Below are 17984 nucleotides of genomic sequence, written 5' to 3'. Positions count from 1 at the left end.
AGTCAAAATTGAGAGACTTTTAAAAAAAAAAAAAATGTTCAGGAAAATATGCAACAAATGCATTTGACTATACCCCAAAAAAACATATTCTTACCTAAACCAGGATATCTTCCAATAACTTCTAAGCTAGCAAAGGTAATTAAACCAATGCCACCCGCCACAGTCCAGTCTAAAATGCAAAACACATATCTGCTAGTTCTAGTTCGGGCCTCCGTGTCATCCAAAAAATGCCAGCTATGATTGTACAGTGAAAATTCTAATCAGTGTTTGAAAATTCTTAAATAACTAGACATTAAAAAAAGTCTAACCTGTGTACAGGTAAAAGCAAACCAGCGCAGCTCCAATGGAAAAGCAGAAGAGGAGGAAATGAAAAAAATGATCTGAAAAATAAGATTAGGACACATCTGAGTTCTGCATTGGTTGACCAAAGCCCTGAGCAGCCTTCATAAAAAAAATAATTTGATGACAGGTCGCCTAGGTTGAGAGGGCAAGACGGTGCCTACTTGTAGTCTATTTTTGAAGACACATGGCCCATGTGTTTATGTTTCTTTATTCAAATTCGATATACCGCCATAGCATACAACTGTTCATGGCGGTTTACAAGAAAGGAACGCCATTAAAGAGAGAAAAGACCTGTCTTAAATCGATATATCATTATACATTGCTGTTTAGAGGGGATGTTGCCTACCTCTATTTTATAAACCAGAGCATCGCAGTTCAAATATCCCATTTCAGCTGTTTGTGATTTTTTTTTTTTTTTTTTAAATTATGAGCCTTCCAGGGACAGAAAAATACCTATTCTATATATACTGCTTTAATAGCTTTTGGGTTATCAGGTGGTACAGTGCTCCCCCGGTCATTCATGGTCGCTGATTTGCGGTCCCAGTCATTCACGGTATTTTCTGACCGCGAATGACCAGGCAGAAGGCAGCTGGAGCGCCAGCGAGTGAAGGAAATCACTCGCGATATGCTCCAACTGCCTCTTCCTGCACTAAAGTCGGGCCTCACCAATCAGGAGCTGCTTTGACATGCAGCTCCTGATTGGTGAGGCCTGACTTTAGTACAGGAAGAGGCGGTCAGAGCCTACCGTGAGTGATTTTTTTTCACTCGCCGGCACTCCAGCTGCTCTCTCCTGCCGCTATGGTAAAATCAGAGGACATAATTTGAGGTTGAGGGGTGGTAGATTCAGGGGCAATGTTAGGAAATTCTACTTTACGGAGAGGGTAGTGGATGCCTGGAATGCGCTCCCGAGAGAGGTGGTGGAGAGTAAAACTGTGACTGAGTTCAAAGAAGCGTGGGATGAACACAGAGGATTTAGAATCAGAAAATAATATTAAATATTGAACTAGGCCAGTTACTGGGCAGACTTGCACGGTCTGTGTCTGTATATGGCCGTTTGGTGGAGGATGGGCAGGGGAGGGCTTCAATGGCTGGGAGGGTGTAGAAGTCTTAACAGAGATTTCGGCAGTTGGAACCCAAGCACAGTACCGGGTAAAGCTTTGGATTCTTGCCCAGAAATAGCTAAGAAGAAAAAATTTAAATTGAATCAGGTTGGGCAGACTGGATGGACCATTCGGGTCTTTATCTGCCATCATCTACTATGTTACTATGTTACTATGCTATGGCTGCCCTCTCCTGTCTCCCCCGCTAAAAACCGTATTCGCGGTTTTTCAACATTCACGGGGGTTCCTGGAATGGAACCCCCGTGAATATCGGGGGAGTACTCTATGCATGCCTGAAAACTATTGAAGTTGGTATTTTCTTTCACTACAGGGCTCACAATAAATGTAAAATTTTTTTAAAAAGCAGCTGAAGTGGGATATGAATCCCGACCCCCTGATTCTTAGTCCACCATTCTAACCATAAGGCTTTTCTTCCACTCTGCATGGACAGCGGATGTGGCTATTTTAGAACTTATACAAACTATGAATGGGGAAAACAAGGTATACGGATGTCTTTGTGACAGCACAGGAAAGCCTATTTTAGTTTGTAAAATGAAAAATCATGCTGGACGTATCCAGCAGAGGGACATCCATTTCTCATGTACAGTATTTTTGAACAAACTGTTTGTCAGAAAAGCCTGTTCTAAAAAGCTCAGTCAAAAAATATACTGAAGGGGTAACAGACTCAACCACTAAATAAATGCAGTAGAGTGACTGAAGAAGAATATTTGAAAAAAGAAAAGTCACTACTTGAAAAAAAATCACTTCATGCAGATATAAACATGAACCTTTATATATGATCTTGTACAAAGAACTCTGCTCAGAGATATGAAGGCATAGTATTCCGCCTTACCCACCAATCATTGCAGTGTTCAATACGTACAGATTTCTCAAGGTTTAAATACAAAACTGTCATGTTGCCGGCTGCTAAAGCTATGTGTGATTCTTAATAGCAATAGCAAAATTATCAAAGAAGTTGTTCACTTATCTTTGGAAAAATTAGCTGGTTACACACAACATGTAAAGTGGGACTGGAGGTGCAAACTCACTAAATAAGGTTTATAATCTTCTGAAAATATCAACCCGATTTCTTCCCGGTGTACAAAAAGGTATTGACGGTACATAAAAAGCAACAAGTGTCTTACCACCATGGTATAGGTTCAAGTCTATGTTTGACCGTTGATTAGGTTGTGGATTTTCAATAACTTGGTCTAAATGGAAAAAGAAAATCGCATGAGCTTTATAGCAAAGGGCTCAGAGCAAAATGACAAGTCATTGCGATTTCTTCAATGTCTCATCTTTGACATAAGAAAAGACCACTGGATGAAAGAAGGGCATTCGGCTGCCTTTCATGGTGGGGGGAGGGCAGGAAGAGGATAAACTCAAATTAATCTACAGATCAATGAGACAGTGAGTCCAAATCTTCTGACGGACCTAGCGAGATCATCATAATTTACTACCTCCCAATCTTTTCTGCATATATGTAGATTGCCTGTTTAATTTGGGGCAAAGAATAAATAAGTTATATTAGGGGCAGGGGAACCAATTCAGCATTAGTACCATCAATATTTAGGAAGATGCCCTGCTCCACTCCAACCTACACCTATATACTTAGTCTATGGATAAAGTCAGCCATGACCAGTGTATTGGTCTATCAGTTAAAAACACTAAATGGCTTTTTTTTTTTTTTTTTTTTTTACTATATTTTAATGTGCACTAAGGGCCAGAATCTGTTAATGACGTCTATGATGTAGGGGCCTAGACATTGTCACAGGGCTGCCCCTGTTCCTAGTGAGGAAGCCTTGTCAAAAGAGGAAGGTAAAGTTAAAACCATTAGAAGTATTCCTAAACCTGCTAATTTAACTCCCATAGCAATCCCTAAGGATGTTCAAAAGCCAAGCTTTCCCATAGTTAAACCTCCTCAAGCATCCAGCACTGGCTTAGCTTTCCCCAAGCCAGCTGTTTGGAAACAGCCAAGAAGACTATAAGTCCCAGCAGCCACAGGGCCGGGGAAGGGGAAAAGCAGGGATAGCGCCAGCAACCCAAAGCCATACAGCAGAAGGAAGGCAGCACACCAAAGCCTACGAAAGCCAGAAAACAGCAGTTCTCACCATGGCAGCAAACTAAGGTAGAAGTTTGTGAGGAAGAGAGCAATGCGGATAATGCTGTTTTTGTGCCAGATTTTGAAATGGCCGATAGTGAAAGGGCCTCTGACATGGAGACAGAGGGAACTGATTTGCCTAGCCTAGAAGGCAAGGAAGTATGAAGGCCATTCATAAAAGGGGTTCCATGAAAGGAAGTTGACTCAAGGTTACTGAGAAAAGTGAAGTTTTGTTTGAACTTTAAAGCCTAAGGCACAGGCAGCCATTTTGTTGGGATCTGGGGAGGTGATCTTTCCAAGCTGATCCATTGAGGAAGAAATTATTGGAGAGGATCCCAGCCTTGGGGCGTTAAGCCTAACCCTAAGGGAGTTTCACCTAGCAGAAGAAAAGCTTTCATTTTTGTTAAAATAAGGTTTTTGTATTTTGGCCTATTTTGACTTGAACTGTAATTGTTTGTTTGGTTTGTGCATGCTGGACTTGAGCACAAGGTGATATAAACCTGAGAATTATTTTTGAAGTTTGTTTATGAAGATGAAACAATAACCATTACCCATGAAAATTGCACCAAAGTTTTGAACTCGTTTATTATTAAAACCGTACCAAGCTAGCAAACAACCTCGCAAACCGCTCGACCAAGGTTTGTGTGCACTGGGTTAGGTCCCTTGCTGAGCCCAGCTTGGCTGCGCCCGGTGACAGCATGTCAATCACACGTTAGGCCTCACCAACAGAACTGCACCTACTTTGTAGATGCTTAAGTCTCTCATGTAGGCCAGGGTTTACCTCACCTACACTGAGGGGCCTAATGACACCCAGCAGTGCCTAACTTTAAAAAATGTTCTGATCCGCCCCTGACCATGTCTACATGGTATAAGCACCTGCCGACTTAGGCACCTACCATACAATTAACCTTCATTTTTTTTTTTTGGCCATTTTAGCTTGTTAAAACTCATTAACGATGCCATTTTAACACAAATTTGGAAATTGACACCTACACTTTAGGAACCACTTCTAGAATGTTCCCCTCCCCCCCTCCCAATTTCCATAATCGCATAAATCTTATCATTTCTGTGCAATACCTCCAACGGGCTGTGGTTCAATCTTTCTTTTCTTCAGATCCTTTTCGATTTTTTCTGTAATAGAGCAAAAAGTCTTCTAAACGCCAAGAGCAAGCCACGACTTTACATGTGCAGACTCGGTCAAAAAAATTCGGTAGGGGTGATAAACTCAACTAATTTATTGATAAGTGACTAAAAGTACATGTGAAACGTATAACAGCATAACAGTAGCGAGATTTTTAGTGTTGTTTAATAAAAATAAATTCATGGTTTTTAAAACATTTTTTTATCTCTTGTTTCAGAGACTTCGCCTCCAGTTTACTATTGTATTCAAACCTTTTGTCGGTTCCCTGAAGCAGTATCGAAACGTGGCACGTCGGAACCAGTAAACAGTTTAAGTTTCAAGTTTATTCAAGTTTTTGATAAAATGCTTATCCGAAGGTACAAAGCGTTGTACATAAAAAAATTTTAAATAACAAGGAGACAAAACTGTAGACCAATTAGATATACATGACTAATAATAATTATTGGCCTGACTAACATGCTTAAGCTACAGAAAACAATAGGAAAGGGGGGAGAACTACAATATTTAAAGAAAAGGTACACAGAAGGGAAATACAAGAGGGAGTAGGGAAGGTGAAGAATTGCTAGGAAACTGAAAAAGAGAGAAATTTTAGACACTGTTAAGGTAAATATATATCATATTGTCAGTTAAAGGCATCTTTAAAAAGAAAACACTGTAAACTGCTTTTGAACTTTTGCAGATTTTGTTCAGATCTTAAGTATAGAGCAGGGGTCTCAATGTCCCTCCCTGAGGGCCGCAACCCAGTCGGGTTTTCAGGATTTCCTCAACGAATATGCATGTGCATGCACTGCTTTCAATGCATATTCATTGGGGAAATCCTGAAAACCCAACTGGATTGCGGCCCTCAAGGAGGGACTTTGAGATCCCTGGTATAGAGGAAGAGAGTTCCAGGTCATTGGGGCGGTCACTGAAAAAATAAAGGTATGACAAGTACCAATTATTTTTAAAGAAGGAACGTTAAGGGTGTGCTGTGAAGTTGATCTGAGGGCTCTCGGAGGGTCGTACGGAATCAAGAGTCTGTCTATGAAAGCTGGGGCGTTAGTTTGTATAGTTTTAAAAGTCAGAAGAGCAATTTTATATGTTATCCTATGTATAACAGGCAACCAGCGGGCTTTTCGTAACAGTGGGGTTACGTGATCAAATTTATTAGATCCTGAAATAATCTTAATAGCTGTGTTTTGGATAAGTTGAAGACGTTTTAGATCTTTTAGGCCTATCCCTTTTAATAAGGAATTGCAAGAATCCATTTTGGATATTACAAGAGAGTGGATTAACACGTTAAGGGAATTAGCATCAAGAAGGTGGACCAATGATCTAATCATACTCAGCTTATAAAAGCAATTTTAACCACTGCACTAATTTAAGCTAAGTTCCGGTTTTTTTATATTACTTTCAAGCAATTTAAAAGAGATTCTTTTCAGAGCTTGAGTAGCCAGTGATTAAATAATGAATTATCATGAGTACTGGTGTGTACTACATTGAACACTGCGATGATTGGGTGGTGAGGCGGAGTAATCAGCCTTCATGTCTCTGAGCAGAGTTCTAAATGAATTGATACTGTGTTGATTCCAACGAAGTGACTTTCCTTAAGATTGGTACAACTTTACATGCAGCATATATATTCTATTCTTTGAAATCGTCGAGTCCAGTCACACGAAGAAAGGGATGCAAAACGACAAGGAGCGCAGAAGGCCTGAAGAACAGGGACAAAGATGACCTTTACTCAAATGACCCATGTTTCAGCAAATAGCCTGCTTCAAGGGTCTCTATGTCAACTAGTTCACTCCTACTTCTACTACTACTAATTATTTCTGTAACGCTACCAGACGTACGCAGCGCTGGTAGACAGTCCCTGCTCGAAAGAGCTTATAATCTAAACAGACAAGACAGACAAACAGTTAGGTGGGATGGTTAACCTGCTAACTAGGGTGGTGAGCAGTGGGCAGAGGGGAGTAGGGTATGGATCGAAGGCTAAATCAAAAAGGTGGGTTTTCAGTCTGCCTTTAAACAAGGGAAGGGGCTTGACGGACAAAGTCGGGTAATTTATTCCAGACATAGGGGGCAGCTAGATGAAAGGAACAAAGTCTGCAATTGGCAGTGGAGGAGAAGGGTAAAGATGGAAGTAGCTTATCTGAGGAATGCCGTTCTCGGGGAGGCCTATACGGAGTTAAGAGAAGAGAGATACTGAGGAGCTGCGGCGTGAACACACTTGTAGGTTCGTAATAGGAGGTTGTAATTCAGCAGCTATTCTAAAATGCAGCATGAATCACAAATGCTTCTTTACATCATCCAAACATGACTCCTTTACCTATTGATATATAGGTATGCAAATGCAACCTACAGGTCTGGTTGGACACAACATTAATGATGAATGCACATCTATGATGCAGAGCAGGCGTGGGTAACCCCCGTTGGGTTTTTTAAGATTTTCACAATGAATTTGAAGATGTACTGCTTCCATTGGCTAGTGGAAAGTTGCAAAGTCTCGTAGAACAAAAATTCACTCTTACACAAGTAAGCGTTCTAACATGTTTGCAAGAAAGACCACCCCATGCCTATCGGCAATTGTGTCGAACGTTAAACAAAAAAACACCACACATGCAGCCTGTATATATAGCATTATTCATATATGACCATTTTTTTTTTTGTATAAAATAAATTTTTAGCATGTTTTTTCATCTTTAAACATCAAAGTGAATGTGAACTGAGCACGCTCGTGAGGAAGCCGCAAGGTGAAATCGAGGCCACATTGAACATGTACAGACAAATGTTCTCGATTCAATTTTGCTTTCTAAAGATATATGTCTTGGAAAGCTTATAGGGGGAAGTTATCTGATTCAGTTTTAAAATCTTGAAGATATGTGCCTCGAAGTGTAGTTTTATTGTAAAGTTTTTTTAAAAACCCATAAAAAATTTCTTATATTAAAAATACTAAAAGATTTTTCACAAAGGATAAAGACGTAAAGATTTAACTTAGGGATTTTTGACTGAGGAAAAAAAAAGTGGAGTCCAAGATGCATTATTGTCAGCTGTATGTGGATATAATATTGTGCAAAGTAACTTTTTGTGGACATAACAGGGATGGAGAGCCAGAAAATGTTCATTTAAGTTTCAAGTTTATGAAAAGTTTGTTGTACACGCAGTGTCGAGTACTTCAATGTGTATGACAATTTAAAATTGGGAGACAAAAATAAAACAATTTTATATAAATAAAAGTACCAAGTTTCCAAGTTTAATAAAGTTTTGATTTCAACGCAAAATCTTAATTCAATGCGATTTACAAGGACTTGTAAAATTGGGGTGAAAAAGACAATTCACACACCTGTGTACCAGACAAACAAAAAAGGATTAAATACAATTTGTAAATCAAATCAAAAAGGGCAAGGTAATGAAACAAAAGGATGGGGGAAAGGTTACCCGCTCAATTTTCGCTTATCAACCTTATTATTACTCTAACGAGTATCCTGAGGATATAAAATAAGCATAACTCAGTTAAAAGCATCCTTAAAAAGCCAGCTGTTCAGGAGACTTTTAAACTTACCAAGTAATTTTTCTTCCCTTATATTAGTAGGGAAGGAATTCCAGATTTGGGGGGTCGTGACGGAAAAAATCGTGTCTCTCCTAGAGTAGATGACTCTTAATGAGGGGACTAGGAGGAGCGATTTCTCTTCCAATCTTAAAGATTTTATAGGAGTATTAGTCTTATAGCCCGTTATATTAATGGGTGCTAGAATACATGTGTGTGTGTCTGTCTTCATTTCTTTCTCTCTCTCTCCTTAGCCGCTTTCTTTATTTCTGTCTTTCTTATTCCTCGGCTGTCCACCACCACCCCTTGCCTGCTCCCCCTGTTCATTCTCCCTTCCTTTTACCTCCCCTGTGTCCACCACTACCCCTTCACTGCTCCCCTTATCCAGCAGCAGCCCTTCTCCCTTCCTTTTTCTTCCCCCCTGTCCATCAGCACATCTTCCCCTGTCCAGCACCTCTTTCTTGCTCCCCCTGTCCAGCAGTACGCCTTCCTTCCTTTTTCTTTCCCCCCTGTCCCATCATCACCTCTTCGCCTGTCCAGCACTTCTTTCCTGCTCCCCCTGTCCAGCAGCACCCCTTAGCTCCGTTCGCGTCTGCCCTCTACCACAGCCGCCTCAAGCCACCGCGGCCTGCAGGCGCCGACAACCGCCACGCACGCCTGAAGCCAGCAGCCACCTCGGTAACGTTTCCGCAATCCCTGCCACCGCCGCTGCTTGAGAGGCCCGAGGGACCGAAGGCAGTCAGCGTGTCTGGGGCTTGGGAGGAGGAGTCCTGGTGTTGCGCATGCGCACTCCTACCAACCACTGACGTTCAGATCAGGGAACACGCGGTAAGAGTGCGCATGCGCGCTTAGCATTTTATTATTATAGATAAGGGATTAAGAGTTTTTCTAAAAATGCAGGAGCTTGTTCGTTAAAATTTTGTGTGAGAGTAATGCTATTTTATATATGATTCTATGGTTAACAGGTAACCAATGCTTTTCCTTCAAAAGGGGAGTCACATGGTCAAATTTTTTCCTTTTAGTATGCATACAAATAATTATTGATACAAAAGGAAAGAGGGGTGAACTACAATCTTTTAAAGAAGATAAAGATACATTTAAGGAAGACACATATGGAAGGTAATGAAAAATAATTTAAAAAAAATATGGCTAAGCCTAAAATAGAGGGTAGGGGAGATTGTGACCTATACGTAAGGTCTGATGAAGATTAGATATTTGAGCATAAGGACTGATAATAGATGAATTATCCTATCTATCTATGTCCCATCTTGTTTCTGGAAATGTTTGTTTGGTTTGGTTTTATTTTCTTTATGACATCACTAGAGCAATGCCCTAAGGCTCCTTTTATCAAGCCGCGCTAGCGGGGTTAACGCGCGCGACTCTTCGTCACGTGTTAACCCCTGCGCTGGCCATAAACTACCGCCTGCTCAAGAGGTAGCGGCCAGCGCGGCTGGCGGTTTAGCGCGCCGTATTACGCGCGTTATACCGCCAGCGCGACTTGATAAAAGGAGCCCCTAAAGAGTGCCCGCTCTTCAGAAAGACTATGCACTCCTCGCAAAGGCCGCCGCAAGAATAGGCAAAAGGAACTCATTGCGCCATACCAGTTACGTCCTTTTGGGCTTTCTTTCCTTGTTGTTTGTCACGCGCCGTTGGTTTCACTGCCGCCACGTTGGATTTTGCCTTGCGGGTGTCATCTGATAAAAAAAAAGAAAAGAAAAATCTGCATAAGGTTTAGGTTTAGGTTTTTAGGTTTTTAGAACTGCCATCTCCGGATCAGACCCATGGTCCATCAAGTCCGGCGATCCGCACACGCGGAGGCCCAGTCAGGTATACACCTGATGTAGTTTTAGTCACCCATATCCCTCTATGCCTCTCATAAGGAGATGTGCATCTAATTTGCCTTTGAATCCCAGCACAGTGGATTCCTTGATAACCTCCTTTGGGAGAGCATTCCAGGCGTCTACCACTCGCTGCGTAAAACAGAACTTCCTGACATTTGTCCTGGACTTGTCCCCCCTTAGCTTCAAACCATGTCCTCTTGTCCGTGTCGTGTTGGACAATGTAAATAATTTATTTTCCTGCTCTATTTTATCGATGCCTTTCAGCATTTTGAACGTCTCGATCATGTCCCCTCGCAGCCTTCTCTTCTCAAGGGAGAACAGTCCTAGTTTCTTGAGTCGTTCCTCATATTCCAAGTTCTCCATACCTCTTATTAACTTCGTTGCTCGTCTCTGCACCCTCTCTAACAGTTTTATATCCTTCTTTAGGTTGGGAGACCAATGTTGGACACAGTATTCCAAGTGTGGTCTGACCATTGCTCTATAAAGCGGTATTATGACTTTCTCCGATCTACTCGTGATTCCTTTCTTTATCATGCCTAACATTCTGTTTGCTTTCTTTGCCGCTGCCGCGCATTGTGCCAACGGCTTCAGGGTCCTATCTATCAGTACACCCAGGTCCTTTTCTTGTTCGCTCTTACCCAGAGTTGCGCCTGACATTCTATACTCGTATTCCTTATTCTTACTACCTAAATGCATTACTTTGCATTTCTCCACGTTGAACTTCATCTGCCATTGATCTGCCCATTTCTCTAACTGATACAAGTCGCTCTGGAGTTCCTCGCTATCCTCCTGCGATCTGATTGCCCGGCATAGCTTTGTGTCGTCTGCAAACTTAATGATCTCACTGGATATTCCGTCTTCCAGGTCATTGATATAAATATTAAATAGGATCGGCCCAAGCACGGAGCCCTGGGGCACACCACTAGTCACTTTCTCCCAGTCTGAGAACTTTCCATTTATGCCCACTCTCTGCTTTCTGTTTTCCAACCATTTGCCTATCCACCTTTGTATATCTCCCTCTATTCCATGGCTTTGTAGTTTCCTGAGAAGCCTTTCATGTGGAACTTTGTCGAATGCTTTCTGGAAGTCCAAATATATTATGTCCACCGGCATTCCACTATCAATTTGCTTGTTCACGGTCTCGAAAAATTGAAGTAAATTCGTCAAACATGATTTCCCTTTCCTGAACCCATGTTGACTGGGTTTCATCAAGTCGTGTGTATCTAGGTGCCGGACTATGCTATCCTTGATCAGTGCTTCAACCATCTTTCCAGGGACAGACGTAAGACTCACAGGTCTGTAGTTGCCCGGTTCCCCTCTCGATCCTTTTATGAAAATTGGCGTGACATTCGCTATCTTCCAGTCTTCTGGTATCTGTCCAGTTCTGATTGTCAGATTGGCAAGTTTCTGCAATAGCTCTCCGATTTCAACCTTCAATTCCTTTAAAACTCTCGGGTGAATTCCATCCGGTCCAGGGGATTTGTCACTTTTAAGTTTGTCGATCTGGTAGTATATCTGGTCCAACTCCACTTCAACTGTGGTGAGGCTGTCTTCTATTACTCCACTAAACACTTTCACTGCTTCTGGTATTTTAGCGGTATCCTCCTCCGTAAAGACGGACGCAAAGAAGGAATTTAGTTTGTCAGCAATTTGTTTATCTTCCTTGATGTACCCTTTCCTTCCCTGGTCGTCCAGGGGTCCCACCGCCTCTTTTGCGGGTTTTTTCCCTTTCACGTATCTAAAGAAGGGTTTGAAGTTTTTGGCTTCTTGCGCTATTTTTTCCTCATAGTCCTTTTTGGCATCCCTCACCGCCTTGTGACATTTCTTTTGATCATCTTTATGTATTTTCCATGCTTTGGTTGTTTTCATGTGTTTCCATTTTTTGAAAGAGTCCTTCTTTTCTTTTATGGCTACCCTCACCTGTCTGGTAAGCCATGCCGGTTCTCCCTTACCTTTTGTTCTCCCCTCTTTGGAGATCCTTGGAATGTGGAGATTTTGTGCTTCTGAGATAGTATTTTTCAGTAGGGACCATGCCTGGTCTACCGTTTCAAGTTTGTCCACCTTTTTCTTGAGTCGTTGTTTCACCATGGCTCTCATGCGATCGTATTTGCCCTTTTTAAAATTAAAGGTTTTGGTTAAGGTTTTGGCACGTTTTCTATTCCCGATGTCAAGCTTAAAGTTGATCACATTGTGATCGCTCGTCCCCAGCGGTACCGTAACTTCTACTTCTTTTGTCGGTCCCGTGAGGCCATTTAGTACCAAGTCCAGGGTGGCGTTGTCTCTTGTCGGCTCCTTTACCAATTGTTCCAGGAAGCAATCCCCTAGCACCTCCAAGAACTTGGCCTCCTTGCCGCAGTTGGAGGTTCCTAGTTTCCAGTCTATCCTCGGGAAATTGAAGTCTCCCAATATTATTACATTGCCCGTTTTGCTTTCTTGTTTGATTTCCTCTATCATTTCTGAGTCAGTTTCCTCCGCCTGTCCTGGGGGACGATAATAAAGGCCAATTTTCGTGTCTGCGCTGTTTTGGCCAGGAATCTTGACCCAGAGGGACTCTAGCTTCTCTTTTGTTTCCGTTGTAGCCACTTCAACAGATTTTATTCCTTCCTGAACATATAGGGCAATACCTCCACCTTTCTGCCCTACTCGATCTCTTCTATATAGTTTGTATCCCTGCAGTACGGTGTCCCATTTGTTTTCTTCATTCCAGAGCTAAAATGTTTACTAGAGCTGCACAAGCGGTAATAAATAATCACAGATCGCATCTCATGAACTCCATTTTCCATTCTGAAGCGGAGCGGCCTGCTCCCCCTTCTCCCCTGACTGCGATTAAAAGATGCGATCGTGTTTGTGATTTTCACAACTGACTGTTCCCCCTTTATGTTCTTGGGTGCATTTTTTCATAAAGGCAGTTCATAAATCCTTTTTTTTTTTAATGAATTCTTTATTCATTTTCAAAAATACATTAAGTGTTAAATATATTCATTCATATTAACAATAAATACATCACTTACAAACAATCATTGATGTATTTCATAAATTCTTATCCCTTCCCCTTTCCCATCCCTCCCCCCCATATATTCCATTATCATATAAAACATATAATAATAAACTCCCCCCCTCCCTATACCTTAAGTTGATAAATATAAGGGAAACAAATTCAAATTAATCTTTACAATACTTTGTCAATGGCTTCCACACATCCTGAAACTTCTTAAAATATCCCCCTTGTAATGCCATAAACCTTTCCATTTTATAGATAAAAATATATATATGGATCAATATTCAAAGCAATTTAAGTGGTCTGCACTAACCGCGAAACTGAAAATCGGCAATTTTATGGGTGGCCAAAAGGAGAGTCGGAACACATGTGGTTAACGCTGATATTTAGCACTTAACCGCCCAACTTGGGGGGGGGGGGTCTTTTTATTAAGGGGCGCTAACCGATTTAATGCGCTAAATGCTAAGACTATAATGGCTGCCTTAGCATTTAGCGTGAACTAAACTTTAGCTATTCAGGGCAGGATTAGCCAATAGGCCAAGTAGGCACATGCCTAGGGCCCGAAATGGTCAGGGGGGCCCGATGAAGGAAGGCATCAACATTGTTTTTTTCCAAACGGTGATGGGCCCCCTCCAGCATCGATCGGCAATGCGGGCCCCCCCCCCCCCCGCGACGGAAAGTACGACAAGCAAGCAACGCGGGTAAGAAAGGCCACGGGAACTGTAATTGTGCAAGCGCTGCTGCTGGCCCAAAGCTTCCCTCTGACGCAGCTTCCTGTTTCCGCCTGGGCGCATGGTGGGGTGGGGCGGGGCAGGGGGGCCCAGTATACTTGTGTGCCTTGGGGCCCTCGACGAATTAATCCTGCCTTTGTCCTATTCTTATCCGATTCTGCTTAGGTCAGGGGTGTCCAATGTCGGTCCTCGAGGGCCGCCATCCAGTCGGGTTTTCAGGATTTCCCCAATGAATATGTATGAGATCTATTAGCATACAATGAAAGCAGTGCATGCAAATAGATCTCATGCATATTCATTGTGGAAATCCTGAAAACCCAACTGGATTGCGGCCCTCGAGGACCGACATTGGACACCCCTGGCTTAGGTGGTTAAATGCTGAATATCACACTTAACCACCTATGAGATACCTAGATATTCAATGCCAGTCATGGCCTGGCATTGAATATTGGGACAGGTGAAGGGGCATATTTCATGGGACGTCTAAGTTCATCGTTGGATGTTTTGAGAAAAACATCCAAAAATCAGGGGGAGAAAATTTTCAAAATCACAGGACATCTACCTTTTTTTTTTTTTAATTTCTGAAAATGGACCAGCTGGACGCCTAATTTTTTTAATGTTGTTTTGGTTTTGTTTTGTTTTTTTTGCAATTATCGAAAAGAAAAGAAAAATGTCCAAATTAAAAACATCCAAGCCAATCCATTTGTATATAGGAGGGGCCAGCATTTTTAATGGACTGGACATTTAGGCATGCCACAAAAAGGATGCCAGGTACACATCTCACCATAACAACCATACATCATATGCTGAGCCATCTAAAACTCCCCCCAAAACCTACTGTACCCACCTACCACCACAATAACCCTTATATGGCTGTACAGAGGGTTTCTGATGAGTTTTGGTAGGCTCATACTTTCCATCATGTTTACTAGTTAGGGTGACAGCACTGCAATTCACTCTTTCTATACTATGTATATGATAGATTTTACTGTTTATTCCCCTCCACCAGTTCTGAAGTATTACTATCTATAAAAATAATAATCTACAAATAAATGATTAGATTAAAAGCTGAAACGGCAAAACTCTGAAGAAAAATATGCTAAGTTTTATACCTGGAAGATTTATTTCTGTCTGTTCACCAGATATTTCTTTCTTCTGCCCTTGCAAGTGCAGTAATCTGCCCTCAAATTTTTTCAGTAATTTCTCTTTCTCATCTGCACATAGAAAGAAGTTGTCCAGTTTCCATATATATAAAAAAGCAGAAGTGATACAGAAGAACATAAGAATTGCTATTCTGGGACAGATCAAAGGTCCCTCAAGCCCAGTATCCCGCTTCCAACAAGTACCTGGCAAGATCCGAAGAAGTAAAACAGATTTTAAGCTGATTATCCTAAGAATAAGTAGTTGATTTCCCCAAGACATATTAATAATGGCCTATGGACTTCATTTAGGAAATTATCCAAACCTTTTTAAAACCCTGCTAAACTAATTGCTTTTGCCACATTCTCCAGCAACGAATTCCAGAGTTTAATTACACATTGAGCAAAGAAATATTTTCTCTGGTTTGCTTTAAATTTTCTACTTAATAGCTTAATTGCATGCCCCTCCCCCCCAGTCCTAGCATTTTTAGAAACAGTAAATACAAGAGATAGACCTCTATCATATGTTTTCTGCAGGCTGAAGAGCCCTAGCCACTTTAGACTTTCCTCACAGGGAAATCATCCCATCCCTTTTATCATTTGCATCACCCTTCTTTGCACCTTTTCTAATTCTGCTATATCTTTTTTGAGATGCAGCGATCAGAACTGCGCACAGTATTTGAGGTATGGCCGCACCATGGAGTAATGCATCTCATCTTTGTTTTCTGTTTAATTCAGGATAATTCCTGACATTGTATTTTATTTTTTATTTTTTTTGCAATTCCCACGCTCATGACAGAAGTTCTCTAGTCATTCCTGCTCTGTTAAGTACCAGGTTCAAAATGGCACCTTTGACCAGTCTCGCAGTACTCTGCTATGGAGCAAACTGCTAAGTATGGAGAGGCCAGTAGAGGGGTTATCCTTGTTGTCAATGGGGACACAGAAAAGGGTATAATTTTTGCAGGCAGTGGGGGTAGGGTACTATCAGTCATACATCCACCTCCTGATTAAGACCCCCAGGTCTCAGTTGAGAAATGGCACTTGTACTTGCCTCGGGGGCAGATGCAAAAGTCAAAGTGGATAGTTTTCAGTCTAGATGCATTTTCTCATTGTAATATGGGAAAGACACGTCTATTTTTAAGCATTCCCACCCCCCCACCTCGTCGCTCTCCTGCAATGCTCTCTGCATCTGGGGGAGGGGAGGCGTATGTGGACAGACTTAAAGATCTCAATCTGTATACTTTGGAGGAAAGGTGGGAGAGAGGAAATATGATAGAGACCTTTTAAATATCTATGTGGCATAAATGTGGATGAGGCGAGTCTCATTTGAAAGGAAGCTCTGGAACAAGAGGGCATAGGATTAAGTTAAGGGGTGATAGGCTCAGGAGTAATCTAAGGAAATACGTTTTTTTACAGAAAGGGCGGTGGATGAATGGAACAGTCTCCTGGTAAAGGTGGTGGAGACAAAGAATGTGTCTGAGTTCAAGAAGGCATTGGATCTCTTAGGGAGAGATGGAGATAGTTGATGCTGTGGATGGGCAGACTGGATGGGCCAATAGGCCTTTATCTGTCCTCATGTTTCTATAACCCTTAAAGCTCTATGAGGTTACAGTGCAAGTGTTAAGAGCCTTAGCTTATGACCTCACAATGCAAGTGTAAAGAGCCTTAGCCAATAGGGAGAGGAGGAGACAGTGGATGCTATGGATGGGCAGACTGGATGGGCCATTAGGCCTTTATCTGTCATCATGTTTCTATAACCCTTAAAGCTCTATGAGGTTACAGTGCAAGTGTTAAGAGCCTTAGCTTATAAAATAAATTATTTCTATTACCTCACAATGCAAGTGTAAAGAGCCTTAGCCAATAGGGAGAGGAGGAGACAGTGGATGCTATGGATGGGCAGACTGGATGGGCCATTAGGCCTTTATCTGCCATCATGTTTCTATGTTTCTATGCAAAAGCAATTTCTAAATTACCGGTAGCCTTTTGCATGTCTATAAAAAATATTTTGATTTGCATGTCTAGGTGCTTCGAAATAGATGTCCTTAGTGTTTAAGGTGTTATGCTAACACTATCCTTTTATTCACTTCTGGTATTAAATAATTCTTTTATATCTGCAACATGTATTTTACCATTTTAAATACATAAAGTGGAACGAGCGCAACTGGGTCTGGTCCTTCAGAAGACGTGCATGGAATGAAATTGTTACCCTTTGCCTTGGAACTAGGCAACTCTTTGTAGCTAGTTTCATCTTCCTTCTTCAATAGCAGATAGAATATGACCATTGCCCCAGTTCCTTTTTCTTTCATGAACTTTCTGATGACTTCCAGCTTTTCTAATGGGTTGCTACATTCCTTGAGAAGCTGAAATGAAATTAGAATTAATCAGACACAAATGAGCTAGAGATCTCCTATAACTAGAAGGTATAGTAATAATAATAATAACTAGTCATTAAGCCCGTTACATTAACGGGTGCTAGAATACTGTTCACCCTCTATGTTGCCCCTTCCATTCACTGCCCTCTCTTCTCTTTCCATCCAGTGTCCGCCCCCTCTCTCTCTGTCCCATATGGCCTCTCTCCATCTCCTCTTTCCTTTTTCCCTTGGTCTGGCATACCTTCCTCCTTCCCTCCATGCCCTGCCATCTGTTCTTCCCTCCAAGCCATTCTCTCCCCCTCTGCTCACTTTCCTCCTTCAACTACTTCATCAGGAAACAGCAGCATTCACAATTCATTGCTGTTGCTGGCTTCAGGTATTCCTCTCTGGCGGGTCCTGTGTTCATGAAAACAGGAAGTAGGCAGGACCGGCCAGAGAGGAAGGCCTGAAGCCGCAACAGCAGCGAATTGTAAACGCTGCTGCTGCCTGAAGCACCCGAGGCAGACGCTTCTCTCCCCTCCCAGCCCAACCCCCGCTGACTCTACGACCCTCCCGGCGAGATGACTTTAATAACAAACCTCCCTCCAGCGTTGGCAGCCGCAGCACGCTAAACAGGCTGGTTCGCGGCTTTCTTCTGCCATTGAGTCTCTGTCGCGTCATTGATGACATCATTAGTGACGCGGCAGAGGGACT

At 42.0% G+C, this 17984-nt stretch overlaps 1 protein-coding gene across 1 annotated transcript in view; it reads right to left on the bottom strand.

The window, feature by feature from the left end:
* TMEM40 (transmembrane protein 40) overlaps window positions 1-17984 on the bottom strand; it is a 36101-nt gene that overhangs the window by 4116 nt on the left and 14001 nt on the right. Inside the window, exons 4-10 of the mRNA XM_033925809.1 lie at window positions 17126-17279; window positions 14893-14994; window positions 9812-9904; window positions 4621-4674; window positions 2588-2653; window positions 309-380; window positions 95-169 (exon numbers count right to left, since the gene is read on the bottom strand). Of these exons, the coding sequence (XP_033781700.1) occupies window positions 95-169; window positions 309-380; window positions 2588-2653; window positions 4621-4674; window positions 9812-9904; window positions 14893-14994; window positions 17126-17279 (616 nt within the window). The remainder of the gene's footprint in view (window positions 1-94; window positions 170-308; window positions 381-2587; window positions 2654-4620; window positions 4675-9811; window positions 9905-14892; window positions 14995-17125; window positions 17280-17984) is intronic.

This window comes from Geotrypetes seraphini, chromosome 17 (assembly GCF_902459505.1).
Source record: "Geotrypetes seraphini chromosome 17, aGeoSer1.1, whole genome shotgun sequence".
Lineage (NCBI taxonomy): Eukaryota > Metazoa > Chordata > Amphibia > Gymnophiona > Dermophiidae > Geotrypetes > Geotrypetes seraphini.
The sequence above is the reverse complement of the archived record's forward strand: the minus strand, read 5'-3'. Positions and strand labels throughout refer to the sequence as shown.